The following is a 16,452-nucleotide window of genomic DNA, read 5'->3' on the forward strand; positions in this document are numbered from 1 at the left end:
AATGCTTGACTTGACCTGAGACAGCTTTTTAAGACTTATTTTCTAAACAGTACCTCAGCACCTTGGGCCAACCGAGTGGCCTTTAAGCCTGAATGAGCATGACTTTTTTCTCCACTGTATAGCTCCAGTATTCATCCTTTCAAATTGTTTTGCAGCACTGGGAACAGAATTATATTGACAAGGTTAGAATTCGTCTCCTGGAGGGAGAATACTGTTGCTACTGTTAAGTGCTAATATAACATTTATGTGTTGGTACCTTAATAACAGTCCCAGCTTACCTAATGAAAGTAGTGAAAGCAAACAGTACTCAGCAAGATTTTATTATGACTGAAGTGACTGCAATTTGAGGCAAATTATCCCTATTTTTGTTCCCATATCAAACGAAGACGTGCTAAAGAAATTGCTACAAGTTTTTGGTGTAGAATTAGACTTCCCTGTGGTTAATCTAGTTGTAAGTGGATTTTTCATGTAAACAGCTCATGAGGGTCAAGTAGCAGAGACTTTTCTGTGGAAAAAAATGCTTGTCAATAACTTTGTGAGTGAATTTTGAAATAAAGTGCCTGTAACCTGTCATTATTCCTTCCTCTTGAAGTCAGGAGTGAGTGGACGAAAATTGAGCATGTAGATTGAAAGCCAAGTGAGTGCTATGATCATATCGACTTTAGGTAAAATTACTGTTTCAACTTGTAATTATTTTTCCCATTCAGAGGTCAGACAATGTACAGTATTTGCTACTGCAAACTGCATGGTAAGCAAAAGGATATATTAAAAGTTGTTAAAATACATATATAGATAGAGAATGCCTAAGACGCTAATGTCGGTATTGCTGAATGTGTGGTCCTTCTTCAGAAGGAAAAGAAAAGCTATTTGAAGGGATGGGACAGCCAACAAAAGCAATTTTGAGGAGGAAGAACATAATGCTAGATTTGTTACAAAGCATATTGTAATGCAGTTTAGCAGCCTATTCCGATAGCCAAGTAGATTATTTTTTGGAGCTGATCTGGTTTGTGAAGGCAACAAACATTTTGTTCATCATTCTGATATAATAAGAGAGAATACAAGGAGGTTTTTTTCTGTAACAGTTCCCAGAGGCCCTGCCTTCAGAACAATACTTAACATGTTGCTTCTTAATTCCCCACCCACCCACCTACCCCGCAATAAAGTGCTTTAAATACAGTTCTGAGTAATCGTAATGTTTCCCTTCCTCATTGTGAACAGATGTCTCTGGTCAGCAATATACCTGTTTGGCATTTCTGTTCTTTTTTTTTTTTTGTGGGGGAGAACTTGATTTTGGTGTTGTGTGTACGTTTTGACAGTGTTTCATGGGCTGTATATTTAGAATGTCTCTCCACTTACTCCAGTTTCAGCTCTTTACATACAACATGAAATATTTTTCTAAAGATTTCCAAGACCTAAAGCATTTTTTTTCCTTTCTAGGAAGAAATCAAAGACTTACATGATGACAGACCTTTAATGTATGGACAACTGCTTGTAGCTGTGGTGCCTTCCCTTCCCAGAGCTGCATCTATTGAATGGCATGTCATAGCTGTAGTAGATGAACAACAGCAAAGGGAAAAGTTTGTGGTGATGAGATCACTGGAGAACTACCAAATTAAATGTGAAGCTGTGCAGTCTTGTACAACTTGTTCTGCAGCTATTGTCATATCCTTAAGCTTGAGTTCACCAACGGGTACTACAATCAATTTAGATACAGCCCTGCATGGCGTTGTGGAAGTGTTTAAGCAAGCTGTTGAAAAACTTTCAGAAGATCTTAATACAACTCCTTTGAGCTTTAGAACTTTCTACCGAAAGAGCATGGTTGAAATGGAACCACTGCAAGCAGGTAAGGTGCTATTTTTAATGTCATAAAAATTATGTGGTTCACATGGTATTCCAACAATGGCTGCCAGGATTTTTTAAAATATGGCTTACCAGAGCCACATTTTAACTAACCTCTGATGTAGACACAATATTGATTCACTGAGTGTGCTGGAGTGCACTGCAGCAACTGCTTGTCCAGTTCTGAAGGCTATTTTTCATCTTTAGCAACCTAAGAGAATGGACAATATCTTCAGAAAACCAGCATGCTCAGCTCCCCACTTTCCTGGCTAGTCCACATGGCCCTCAAGAAGGTTATGGCATAGCTGGGCTTAGTGCCTTTGAATAACTATAGGCCAGTTTCTAGTATTCCAGTTCTGGGCAAGATGATGGCGTGTTTAGTGCATCTCAACTCCTGAATTGCTTGCATCAAATGGATCATCTGGATCCTTTTTAGTGCTGATTTTGGTATTAAAACTGCCATGGCTATCTTAGTTGATCATTTATATTGGGAGGAATCCTGGATGATTTTTTCCAACCTCTTAGCAGCTGACTACAGGACTAGAGGCTTTAAAAGTTGTTACCGTACTAAGAGTGTACTGTTAACATCAGAAATTTCATCCAGCAACAGGGCTTACAACTGTTTGTTTAAAAAAGTCTTCTTCATCAGGTGTTTTAAATATATCTTAGATATTCAAGAACAAGTTTAAACTGCTACAATATAATATGTTAAAAATTGGAGATTTTATGAGTTCCAGGCCCTTTGAGTTAAGAGAAGTTTTAAAGAACTTTCTGTGATTGAAAAGTTTTTCCGTGTGAATACTGGTCATGGTTCAAGGAAATCTGAGCACCAGGTCTGTGTAAACTCTTAAGTCTAAAAACAGGATTGGGTTAACAAGCAAAGAGAGCAGGAAGTTACCAGAAAACAAAACAAAATCTCACAAACACAACCAAAACCAAAGACTCTAATGACTGTATGCATATGCAATACCAAACAGGATCTAAATCACTGTTAACAATAAAGTTCTGTGGTGACCTTTTTCAAGAGGAGGTAAGTGTGAAGAGGATGGGAGTGTTATACCTAATGGGAGAAAGACTCTGTTTTATAAGAACATTGGAATTAGCCTATTGAGACACATTTGCTTAAAATTACCAGTAGTTCAAAATATAGTAGATGTTCTTTCACATGACAGAAAAGGTGGATGTATTCTCTTTTATGGGGAAAAAATCACGATGGAATAAGCATAAAGAGCAGAATAACTATGGAAACTAATGCAATAATTTACGAAAGATTGGTTGGGCATAAAAGGAATGTATGCAGGTCTGTATGTAGGTGTGTGTCTTTTTACCTATGGGACATTGGGAACCAGCATGGATTTTCCATAGCCATCACAGTATGTGGAAAAGTCTTCCACCTAGCTGATAGGCCTGCAAAGTGACTGCAACATCTATTTTCTTCTCATGAAAGTTAATGTAATCTTGTGATTGTCATCTGAGTGGGTAGGAATCAAGCCTGCATCAGTGACTCTCTCTCTCTCTTTCTCTCTCTCTCTCTCTGTCACACACATACACACACACAAACATTTTTTTTAAAACATATTTGCGAAACTCAACTGATCCATATTAATTAGCTGACATAAATGTTAGCCCTCAAAGATTGTATTGTCCTATTTTTTTAAACCTAACCCGCAGCACTACTCAGAGGAAATTCAAGTTGACATTGCTTAATAGATTTAAAATATAAAAATAGAAAGTGATAAAAAGTGTGGCATAGAATAAGCACAGCTAATGCACAAAGCAAGGGATGAACATATAGCCTGAAAGAACATTATTTGTTGTGTGCTGCTTTGTTTAAGAGCTGATAATATGCTTCTAGCTTCTGAATTATATTATCTTTTTTCCTTTCCTTCTCAGTCTCAAATGTTTCAGAGAATGTACAATTATTTTAGAATAAAGGTGTGTTTTTCTCATATTTAGCCATAATCAAGAGTAATTATAAAAGTAGACAGCTTTACGCATTCATTTTAATTTTAATAGTATTATTAATTAGATGTATAGGCCACTTTCCTCCAAGGACTCAAGGTGGTTCATGTAAAACAATCCCCATAAAAACCCCAATCCCCTAAAACCAAGTCTATCCCCAACATACCAAGATGACAAAAACCCTCCTACCATCCACAGCCATCCATGAAAGGGTTCGCCCAATAGTATAGCGGATCGCAAGGTGGGGGCTATTGATCTTAACCCAGCCTCAACTGCAGTATAACTAAGCAGCCTGGTCATATAAATTTATTCTATCTATTGCAGATAAGATAACCTCCGGCATGCTACCAGATGACTCCTGGTATGATATTTCCCAATGATATTTCCCAAACTGGACCTTTGGTATCAGTAGGGATGACAGTGTTCAGTTATGAGCTGGACATCTGGAATTGTAGCTGATTTCCAGATGAAAGAGATCAGTTCCCCTGGAGAAAATGACAGTTTTGGAGACTATACTCCCAGATCTCCAATAATTTCCAAAGCCAGAGTTGGCAATTTTAGCTATCGGGAGATTCTTGTATGGCAGGGGCAACCGAAGCAGGACTTTCAAAGATGACCAGAGTGAGTGGGTAGGTTTATACAGAAGGCCGTTATGATATCCCCATCCAACTTCCCTTTCTCAGGGGCAAGATTTTCCCTCCATTTTTCTTTCCTTATCTGACTAAACTCCCCCGTAATGTGTTTTCATCTTTCCTGAAGTTTAGCCGTCCCACCCTGTCACAGTATGGTATTTTGGCTGTTTGCACAGCCCAGGAACCTGAAGAAAGGATTGGAAGGCCACCTTAACTTTTAAGAAGAAGAAGAGTTGGTTCTTATATGCTGCTTTTCCCTACCTGAAGGAGGCTCAAAGCGGCTTACAATCGCTTTCCCTTTCCTCTCCCCACAAGAGACACCCTGTGGGGTGGGTGAGGCTGAGGCCCATTATGCACGGCCGCCAGAAAGGCGATTTCGGGTCACATGGAAAATGTGGAGGGGGAAGATGCGAAGCACACCGGTTATGCACGGGACGGGACACGTCGGCAGCAAAACCCAGAGTAACCGATTATGCACGCAGCGATCCCGGCGCCGCTTCTGGTTGCGCCCCGGTCACCAGGAAGCTGCGGTTTCTTCCGCGTTTCGCTAACACAGCTTTTTCAGCAGCATGTACTGAAGCTGCAGCTGGTTGCAGCTGGCACCATGCGTTATCGGTGATTTTAGTCGCCACCATTCCACCCCGAATGTGCGTTATTCCCCCCGTGCATAATGGGTCTGAGAGAGCGCTGATATCACTGCTCGGTCAGAACAGTTTTATCAGTGCTGTGGTGAGCCCAAGGTCACCCAGCTGGTTGCATGTGGGGGAGTGCAGAATGGAACCTGGCATGCCAGATTAGAAGTCCGCACTCCTAACCACTACACCAAACTGGCTCTCCAGTTAATGGCACACAAGTAATTTTTATATTCCAAATTAACAAAATATTTTATTTAGCATACAGAGGAAAGATCTGGTGAAATCAGGGGTTGTAATTTCTGACGTAAAACCAGTATATATACAGACTTTAGTTCTTCTGTTTCAGGCAAATGAGAGTTCCTTAAGCTTTTCACTGCGATTTATATCACTGCGAGTTATATTGAGAGGCTTTTGTTCAGTGTTTTCCCTATGTACTTCCATATACTTTAAGTATTCTCTAATTCTTTTGGTTTTCAGAAGGCTGGTATATTTTTTTCATTATCCAACTCCCTTCTCTTGAAACCCCAGAACTCATACTGAGTTTTTAACTGATCCTTAAGGTTTCCAAAAGCAATTTCTAACCACGCCAGGCTCTCTGTACTCTTCAGAGCTGTCTCTCCCTTACCATTTCCACACGGAGGGGGTAAAACGCAAGTGGCTTGCAAACGCAGGATGGTAAATCTCGCATTTGTAGCCCTCTTCATGAAGAGACCCCTCCCACATTTTCTCTCTGCCGATCACGGCTCTTTACCTCCCAACGGCCCATTATGCACGGCCGCCGAAATGGCGATTTCGGGTCACATGGAAAACGCGGAGGGGGAAGACGCGACGCACACCGGTTATGCACGGGGCAGGGCGCGACGGCGGCAAAACCCAGAGTAACCGATTATGCACGTGGCGATCTGGGCGCCACTTCTGGTTGCGCCCCGGTCACCCGGAAGCTGCGCTTTCTTCCGCGTTTCGCTAACGCGGCTTTTTCGGCGGCATGCACCAAAGCTGCGGCCGGTTGTAGCTGGCACCGTCCATTATCGGTGATTTTAGTCGCCGCCATTCCACCCCGAATTTGCGCTAAAACCCCCGTGCATAATGGTTCGACGAGGCTACAAGGGAAAGCAAAACGAACTTCTCCCTCCACTCCTTGGCTTGTCAGTCACACCAAGCCACCAATCACAGCACAGCAGTTCTCTTGTGGACTGAAACTCTCCCCCCCCGGAGCCCCCCCCCCAATTTTTTTTAATGTGGTAATGCCACATTGCTATGGAGAAATGCCAGAACGATACAGCATCCCCCCCATTTTTGAGATCCATGTTCTTTTGCACTTTATTTCTGTTAGGGTGGATATCTGAGATACTGCACATGGTCCCTGAAGTCCAGCTACTGGAGAGGCTCAGGATGCAGGCGACGTCATGTGGAGGGGGCTCTAAATGCTGCGAAGGCTCTCCAGGGGCAAATTCCTTGTGCAGAAATATTCCCCGTTTTACTGGATAAGGAATTTTCTTCTCTCTGTAAATGATTTATCCCCTTTCCTTGGTCTGAATGAGAGTCTCAGTCTAACTATCCTTGTCAACATTCCTGCATTCTGCTGTCTGTGTCAAACTGCTCTCAGTGAGCGCTGAATTCTGAAACTGTCAATACTCAGTCAAGGCAAAAAGCTGACTGAATTCTCCTCAGCATCCAGTTCAGAGGTCTTCAGCTGATGCTAACCATTTAGATCTCTTAGAACACCCTATCTTTCAAGGCTCTGAGAATTAACCCTTCACAGTCTTTTACAGCACTTCTAAGCATTTAAAATTGCAGTCTATCACTACAGTCCTTAAGGTATGTTAGTCCCAGGCCATAAAGGACTTTTAAATTTTTTATTCTTTCATTCACTTAATTAATTTTTCTTTTGTTTATTATATTTTTATACTGCTTTTACTTGTGGCTCAGGGCAGTTCACGTGGAACATGAAACAAATAAGACACACAACAAGAAATTAGTAATTGCATCAATCAATATCAACTGTAACATTAATAACTTTGAACATTTAGTATTTACTTTAACAATTCAATCATAACCCTGCTGATTGGTCAGATTAGGAGGGGATGTTCTGAATAGTCTGAAGTTGTCAGCTTCATGGCCTGGTCCAAAAGCTTGGTAGAAGAGCTCCATTTTGCAGGCTCTGTGAAACTGTGCTAGCTCCGTCAGGGCCTGGATTTCCTCTGAGAGCTCATGCCACCAAGTGGGGGCTAGAACAGAGAATGACCTGGCCCTGATTGAGGTCAGGCATGCTTTCTTGGGGCCAGGGATCACAAGACAGTTGGAATTGACTGTTATGTTCTTTGTGGGGAGTAGGTAAAGAGGTGGTCCCTCATGTACACTGGGCCCAGACTACATATTTCCTTAAAGGTAATTACCAAGGCCTTAAGCTTGATCCAGGATTCAGCTGGTAACTGGCATAGCTGTTAGAGCATGGCCTGGATGTCCGCCCTCCAAAATGTTCCTGTGAGACCCCTGGCTGCTGCATTCTGGATCAGTTGTATTTTCTGGAGTAGGGATAAGGGTAGGCCGGCATAGAGTGAGTTGCAGAAATTCAGCCTAGAGATGACTATTACATGGATTGCTGTGGCTAGATATTCTGGGCCTAGATAGGGCGCTAATAATTTGGCTTGGCACAAGTGAAAAAATGCTAGTCATACTATTGTGACTCGGGCCGCCATGGAGAGGGAGGCATCCAGGATCACACCCAGGTTCCTGGCGGAGTGAGCAACTGACAGTTGCACTCCATCTAGGCTGGGTAGTTGCACTGCCTCACTAGGATCCTTCCTGAGTAGCCACAGAAAGTGTTGAGCTTCAGATGACTCTGCTTGAGCCATCCCATCACTGCTTCCAGACGTCTGGGGGTGAATTCGGGTGGCCATCCATCAGGGGGAAGAGTTGGGTGTCATCTGCATATTGATGCCACCCAAGTTGAAACCTCTATACCAGCTAGGCAAGAGGATGCATAAAGATCACTCAGCATTATAAAGTTGAACTTGTGTGCAGCCAACTACTCCCTACCTGATTGGCCCTCCCATGGGGTATGCTGTCAATAGGGAGAGAGCACTCTGCCAATGAGAGTCAGTCAGGTCAAATTGCATGCAGACAGCCAGGAAAAGCCTCTGCCCTGGGAATGTTTTCTCATGAGTAAGTCATGGCCCTCAGCCAGGAGAATTTAGCCCCAATCAGGAGGGCCCTCAGCCCTGGTAGTTTAGCTACAATCAAAAGGTAGTTCTCAGCCAGGAAAGGCTAATAAGGGATCAGCCTTCTGACTCAAACTTCCTGTCAGTTTGAGAAGCTTACTGGGTGGAAGACGAGCTAGACTTAGAGCATGCCCTGCTGCCAGTAAGTTTCCCTGGACTCCTGGCCTCTTTCAGTTTGGAGGACATGTGGGGGAGCGAGCCATTTCCCGGTGCAGCTTCTGCATGCCTTCTGGAGAGGGAGCTGTGGAAGGCCCAGAAACAGCCCTCTGCCAGACTACTGAGACACAGGGTAGCCAGGGAGTAAAGATTTACTCATGAGTAAATCTTGGGCTTTAGCCAGGAAAACCTAATAAGGGATCTGCTCTCCACCCAACTTCCTGCCAGAGGAGCTGCCCTGCTGCCAGTAAGTTGCCCTGGCCTCCTGGTATCTTTCAACTTGGAGGACATGGGGGGGGAGCGAGCTGCCTCCTGATGCAGCCTGTGTGAGCCACCTGGAAGGGGGGTATGTGGTGCCTAGAAATGCCCCCCTGCCAGCCCTCTGGGACCCATAATTATTTGATGTTTATTGTTATTAGCAATTACTGCCACCCAGCATTTATCTTTGTTTCCCGCCTGGAGCCTGGCATCCCTGCACCTCCGTGGGATCAAAAGTCAGGTTTTTTCACCAGGGGGATTGATCTCTGTTGCCTGGAAATGACCTGCAATTCCAGCAAATCCCCAGGTCCCAACCTCTCCCATCCTGCAACCTCTCTACCACATAGTTCCCCACTCCCAAGCAAACCCTTTCATCTCCAGGAGAGCTGGGAGATGAGTTGTTGTAGACTCCCCCTTTCAAAACAGCCATTTCTCACTGGGGAGTTGATCTCTATCAGTCCAGTTCCAGAAAATTTCCAGGACACAGGTGGAGATTGATGACCCCCTGGGTCAGGAATGTTCATTGAGGTTTGGAGGTGGGGCCTCAAGAGTCCAAGGGTGGACAGGAGCTTTTGCCATGTAGCCAGCCCCCAGGTAGGCCACAATGCAGGTGTGCATCCTAGCATCTGTTATATTACTGGGTAAAATGGGCTTTGCCTCTAGTGTTAAATAAGATTGGAGAGAGGATCATTCCCTATGGTACTCCACATGTGAGCTAGCAGCAGCTCAATTGTTTCTCTCCAATTGCTATCCTCTGGAGATCTACCACTGGAGGGCTGTCCCTCATATCCTGGCTTTGCTGAGGTGGTGAGCTAAGAACTGATGGTTGAATGCTGCCATTTGGTTGAGCAACATGAGCAGTGCCAACCCCAATCCAGCTGGCAATAGAGGTCATCCATCAGGGTGACCAATGCTGTTTCCACCCAACTGGAGTGGATCTAAGACTGAAGCTTCATCCAGGAATGCTGATATTTGGTCCATAGCAGCCCTTTCCACTACCTTCCCCAAGAACACTAAATGCGAGACAGTGCAGTAATTCATGGGTTCCCATTGATACAAGGATGGCTTCTTTAGGATTAGACATACTACTGCCTCTTTCAGTCCCTCTATGAATGCTCTTGTTTATAGGGAAAGATTGATTATCTCCTGGAGGGGTCCCCTTATCCTTTCATTGGCTGTTGTAAGTAGCCAAGAGGGGCAGGGATCTAGTGGGCATGTGGTTGGCCTCACTTAAGCTAGCATCCTGTCCAGTCAGTGTGAGCTGCTATGAACTATGTCCAAAAGCAAACTGGAAGCCAGTATAGATGGAACGAACTGGAGTAATATTGTCCCTACAATACACACCAGTCAGCACTCTGGCCTATTGTTTATCAATTCAGCTTCCAGAGAGGTGTATTTCAGTGGTCTGTTCCAGATATTCCAGAGTGTGCACCACAGTGCCAAGATTTTTTCAATCCAGGAATGGCCACAGATGGCTCATTCCAGTGTTGGTGAAAGGCACTTTTGGCCATCACAGATACATGTTTATACATTGGAAGGCACCTCCAAATTATAAATCTGCTAATTTAGGAGAGTGCAATTCCATCCAGAACAGGGAATTTCCCGGGTCAGATCTTTCTCTCACTAGTAGCATCTCCATTTTCTTGGAAAGAAATTTTTGTCCAATGGACAAATAAACAAGGTTGCCAACCTCCATGAGATCTCACACTGTTGCAATTGATCTCCAGGTGACCAAGATCAGTTCCGCTGGAGCAAAACGGCTATTTGGAAGGGGAGCTCTATGGGGTGAGGCTCTGCTGACGTCCCTTTGCCTTCCCAAACCTTGCTTCCCCTGGCTCCACCCCCCAAATCTCCAGACATTTCCCAACCCAGATCTTTAAACCCTATTATTAATAAATATAAAACAAATAAGAAAACATTTCATTTTGGGTCAATTAGAAAATTCAAAGAACTTTATCTTTGACTTAGAACAAAACAAATAATAAAATCTGATACTAGCTTTTTTAAGTGCAAAAAAACTATATGAGAATGTTAATATTTATAATATTTACCTAGCTATGGTTGTTATTTTACAGGACAATGTACCTGAAGGTACCAGCATAACCCTGAACAATTTTACATTCATCTTAACCTGTTAACTTCAGTGAGCTTAGGAAGGAATTATTCTTTTAAAGATTTCAATGCAAAATTCTGAAGATGCTGTTAGAATATGAGAGCCAACTTGTAGTGGTTAAGAGCAGCGGACTCTAATCTGGAGAGCTACGTTTGATCCCCATTCCTCCACATGCAGCCAGCTGGGTGACCTTGGGTCAGTCACAGTTCTCAGGCCCACCTACCTCACAGAGGGTCTGTTGTCAGGAGAGGAAGGTTAGGCAGGTAGTAAAAAGTGGGGTACAAAAACCAGCTTAGGCTCACCCCAGCACTGATAAAGCTGTTCTGACCGAGCAGTGATATCAGGGCTCTCTCAGCCTCACCCACCTCATGGGGTGTCCATTGTGGGGAGAGGAAAGGGAAGGTGAATGTAAGCCACTTTGAGACTCCTTCGGGTAGAGAAAAGCAGCATATAAGAACCAACTCTTCTTTGTCTTCTTCTCTTTCTCCTTCTTCTTCTTCTATTTTCATTTTTTTCTGAAATTGGAAATATTTTTGATTTTCCAGTCAGTAGATTTGTACTTACCCCTATGGTGTAAGCAAATACCTGTAGTTCTTTGTCTTTTCAATGCATTCAGTAAAGGGAAGAAAAGTTGTTTTACTGAAGTAATAGTTACTGGGGGTGGGAAAACCAAATTGCCGCAAATTTCAGACAAGCAACTCATTAAATGTGGGTATTTTTTTCCTGTCACAAAGAATTTCCATGTTCATTTGCCCAAGTCCAAGAAATTAGAGCAGCCCCTTTGCGGCTGACAGAGTAAGATGGGAACTGAGAATGTGCACTCCCCATGTGTTGTAACAGATTACCAGGAAGCATTACAGCTCATGTTATTGATGTCAAAAGAAGCTAAAGGTTTGTGATGCAAATGGGAGAAAGATAGCTTTCTGTCAGCCTAAGATGAAATGTAAAGTTTTATTGAACCAAGTGCAGTCCTGATGGTGAACTTCTCTGAGTCAATCCCTCGTAACATATGAGAGCATTATGGGCACCGTGCTGAGACCACAGGATGTGTCGGAAGCAGAGGGATTAGATTAAGCTGACATATATGCTTAGTAAGATGCTGTTACGCCTTTAGAAGGTTTTAGCATAAATTCTGGCCATTTCTTTCCTTATTCTCATTTACATAGAACATTAATATAAATATATCAAGATGATTTGCCTGTGTCATCCAAGCAACTAGGTTATTCCTCAGCATGTGTGCATTTTCGCTATTAGGACTTTGCAAACCTTGTACATACAAACTATGCAGAAATATCTCTGAATATTTAATAAGGATTGAAAGAAATATCCCTTCTTACGTAATACTATTTTTTAACAAATCAAAAGAAGGCTATATAAGGCAAGATCAAATCTGTTCATTGATTGCATGAACTCTTCAGCACAATAACAGTATATATAAATAAAGTCAATGAGAAAAGATATTTAAAAATTTCCCAGTATTTGTCCACCTCAAGCATGGTACATGATAAGGACATGAGTCATATGTTTTCCAGACGATGCCAACGATCATGCTTTGAGGAAAATCTCACCTGAAGGGTAACCACAGATAGAATCATGCTCTCTTCCCTTACTCTTCTAATTTACTTAATATATTTTAAACTCAAAGGGGTACTGATGGACATTTGTGACAACCAAAGTGAAAAATCCGAGAATGGCCAATATATCTATACTGTAGTTTGTATCTGTCATGGTATGAGTGAGATCATACTGTTCAAGTTCAATTTAAGGGGATGTATACACACACATACACATACATACACAAAATCATACCAAATGGATATAGTGAACTTGAGTTATCTATAGAATCATTAGAGATGGCAGAAGCTGTGACATACATATTTCTGTGGGGTATTTTAACCAAAGCTGTCACCACATGTGTTGAGTGTAATTACTTACGGTACCCCCCCCCAAGTGCACTTTTGTGGCACTGTGTTTTTAAATAGCAGTTTATATATTATGTCTTTATATATATTTCTTTATATATTGTACAAGTAATTTTTAAATAACTAATAATTTCAGATTATAAATTAACTGAACAAAAAATCAATAGAAAAACACATTACATATGTGTTTAGAGTTCCTATATACTGCCTTGATCTAGCATAGCTAAACACTTTTGTAGTCATATTACTGAAAATTTTAGATCGCATATACAGCTTACTTCCTCAAGACTTCACAAGAATCTTTTTATTGCCAACTCTCCCCCACAAACAGTTACTAAAATGCAATCCTAAGTAGACTTGTAGCCTTCTAAACCCACTGAAGTCATAAGGCTGAAACTCTGCTTAGGATGGCACTGTCTTTATTTTAAAAGCCACACAATCATGGTTTCAACTCACCAATACAGCAAGTCCCAAGAAAGCCAAGCAATACTGAATCCACTCAAAGTTCTGCATTTTTCTCAGGCTATATTATTTTTTTTCCAAACCACTTTTTTGTCAGTGCTCCCTTTGAAAGATAAAGCAAAGTCTGTGATTTCTAACAATTATCAGAATCCTAGACCCCCAAATCTTTTTTTTTTGTCTGAGACACATTAGTAGTTGGTGTGAGTCATACACACCACAATCTGTGCATAGTGCTGTCTTTGCTAGGCTTGCCAGCCTCCCACCAGGAACAGGAAATCATCTGGCTCCTGTTGTCCACTGTTACTGGCGGAAGGAAATAAAAAAAATATTTGCCAACATTGACGTTACTTCAATGAAAAACCTGAAAGTGACATCAGTTCTCTCTAGGAATCACCTGTAACTCTGCAGTTTTTCTATAGAGTGCCTGGTGATTTCTACAGAGGCATTACAAAGGTACTGATGGCACCGCTATCCCCCCCCCCACAGTCTCTTGCTGTCATTCATAGGTTTGACATATATAGATAACTAACAATAAAGCCCACTGAGCAAAACAATGCAATGGGCTGTTGAAGACTGTTGCTAGTAAGGGCTGGCCAAAGCCCAGTGCCCAGGAGGAACACACCCGCTCCACATGGCCTCCACCTCAGCCTGCAGGCTGCCCTTTATTTCCGCCATCTCTAGACTATAAAGATCAGCTCCCCAGTTGAAAATGGCTGCTTTACAGAGTGGACTTTGAGGCATTATGCCCTTTTGAGGCCCCACTTTCAAATTGAAAGGAATATTTCCAACCCTGGGGTTCTCCCCACTCATGCATGCCCACTTAAAATGAATGCATGTGTATATCCACAGACACCCCTGCATCGCTCTCAGAAGAGCAGCAGCAATGGCTGGCCCTCAGTGTGACAGACATAGAGAGAGACAAAGAGAGAAATGCATTCTTTGTCTCAGTCAGTTGCTTTAGAGCAGGGGTAGTCAAACTGCAGCCCTCCAGATGTCCATGGACTACAATTCCCATAAGCCCCTGCCAGCATTCGCTTATGGGAATTGTAGTCCATGGACATCTGGAGGACCACAGTTTGACTACCCCTGCTTTAGAGGCTCCCTTCACAGCATACCTGAATAGGTGTGTGTAGAATTTTGAACAGGAATTGCAATTGGCCCTGAGTGGGAGATATCCTGCCAATAGGAAAAAGATCATTCAGCTTCATTAGTGGTTGCTGGGCAGTTCCCTCGAACTGCAGGGCGTGCTGATTAATTGGTGAGCCTTGATCACAAATTCCCTTGTATGTAGTATGATGATGTATTTGCACTTAGAGGCCTCTAAATAGTCTAGTGCAAAGGAGATATGTCCCAAGAAGACAAATCTCCATATCTGGGTAGAACATAGCAGCAGCTAAAAAGGCTCAATAATTCCACCCTCAATTTAGATTCAAATAAAATTTCATAGAATTTTAGGACTGTTCACCATAACAGAATTCCAGAATCATCCGAGGGGTTTTGAGAGATACGGTTCAAAATAGAGCTCCTAACTCCGTATATTCAGGCAGTTGTCCTTCTTTCACATAGAATTGTTCATCATGTGCAATGAAAACTGTTACGAATGCATATAGTGTCTTTGATGTGGAACATCTACTGGCACGGTCCCTCCAGCAGAAGTCTACAGACATGGCATCCATAGTCCCCAGGGACCGCACCAGTAGATGGGCTTTGGTGGCAGCGCCAGAGCACTAAAGTGCGCTCAATGCTCTGGCATCACTGCTGCCACTGCCAGTCTTCCAAGGCTGCTCCCGCCCTCCAGAGAGCAGGGGCAGCCTCAGGAGACTGGCGGAGGCAGGGCCAGCACAGCGACACACAGCACTGTGTGTTGATGGGCTGGGGCTGCCTCCTCTATGTCTCCGAGGACGCTCCCGCCCTCCAGAAGGCAGGGGCAGCCTTGGAAGATTGGCTGGGGCTGCCTCTGATATGCCTCCAAGGTCACTCCCACCTTCCAAAGAGTGGGGGCAGCTTTGGGAAACTGGCAGGGACAGCCCCAGCCCAGCAAAGCACTGCGCTGAGCATTGCTGGACTGGGGCCTTCTCTGCTATGCCTCCGAGGCTTCTCCTGCCCTCTGGAGAGCGGGGGCAGCCTCAGGAAACTGGCAGGGGTGAGGCCAGCACAGCAACACACAGCACTGTGCATCGCTATGCTGTCCATGCCACCGCCAGTCTCCCAAAGCTGCTCCCACTCTCTGGAGGGTGGGAGCAGCCTTGGAATACTGGCAGTAGCAGTGGTGACACAGACATGCCAGCAGGTAAGGAGGGGGTGGGGGAGGAGGGAAGGGACAGGGAGCAAGGATTCTCATCCCTTAGCTTCTTAAAAGGCATCACAGTATACCTGAAAACATTGTGTAATATGCCCTCTTTCAAAAGAAGGCCTGATGATGCAGGGTTGTTTTTTTTTTTAAGTAAGTTTTAAAATTAAGCCCTGTTAGTGCTTTGCACTACATTTATTAATTTAGGAATCTGAAAATGTAGAGTTAAATTAACCTAAAGACATGAGAAAGTACAATTCAGATTTTACACAATTTCTAAACAAATCTACTTAAATGATATACTGAGATGATTTTAGTAAAGGCTGTAAACCAGTTGATCATCAGTGGTCTCCAGAATGCCAAATTGTGTTATGATAGGAACACAGTAATAGCCATTAAGCATTCAAGCACACTCCTCCAATGTTGAATTTCTTGGTTTATAATCCAAGGGTTATCTACATCAAATGCATTTGTTTAATCTAAACATGGATTTGGTTTCCATCCACTTGTATTGTGCAGTCACATGGCTGAATGACTTTTCATGCTATTTCAGCATTTTGTTCAGATAATTAGTTCTACTTCTTTTGCACAGACATTGCTGAGAAAGCCTGAGAGGCATTATAGGGCCGGTTACACTGCAGTCTTGTGCAAGCCACATAGTTTAGCAATAGTTCAAAGCTAATGGGGGGGATCAAAGTCAGTCTTTGCCCAGAGTGCTGTTTATCCTTGGACCAGTTTTGGATGTTGAATTGACAGACCTCAGGTATGATCTAGAATAGCTTCTGTTCTTGAGAGGCTGCAGCAGTCAAAGAAAGCATAAGAGCCATCCTGTAACAGGCTAATAGATAATAATAGAAGGCTTACAAGCAGAAGATTAGAGGTCAAAAATGAGTCCTGTTGTAGTTCTCATGACTCCAGTTGATATTCACTGTTCTCCATGATTTTTGGCACATTTCTTTGTT

General features: G+C 43.1%; 1 protein-coding gene across 2 annotated transcripts in view; it reads left to right on the top strand.

The window, feature by feature from the left end:
* Positions 1 to 16,452, top strand: part of DPH6 (diphthamine biosynthesis 6) — a 295,479-nt gene that overhangs the window by 228,307 nt on the left and 50,720 nt on the right. For both annotated transcript variants that reach the window (XM_077322984.1, XM_077322983.1), the window contains one exon: positions 1,438 to 1,843. In XM_077322984.1, the coding sequence (XP_077179099.1) occupies positions 1,438 to 1,843 (406 nt within the window). The remainder of the gene's footprint in view (positions 1 to 1,437; positions 1,844 to 16,452) is intronic.

The sequence above is a fragment of the Paroedura picta genome, chromosome 2 (genome assembly GCF_049243985.1).
Source record: "Paroedura picta isolate Pp20150507F chromosome 2, Ppicta_v3.0, whole genome shotgun sequence".
Classification (NCBI taxonomy): domain Eukaryota; kingdom Metazoa; phylum Chordata; class Lepidosauria; order Squamata; family Gekkonidae; genus Paroedura; species Paroedura picta.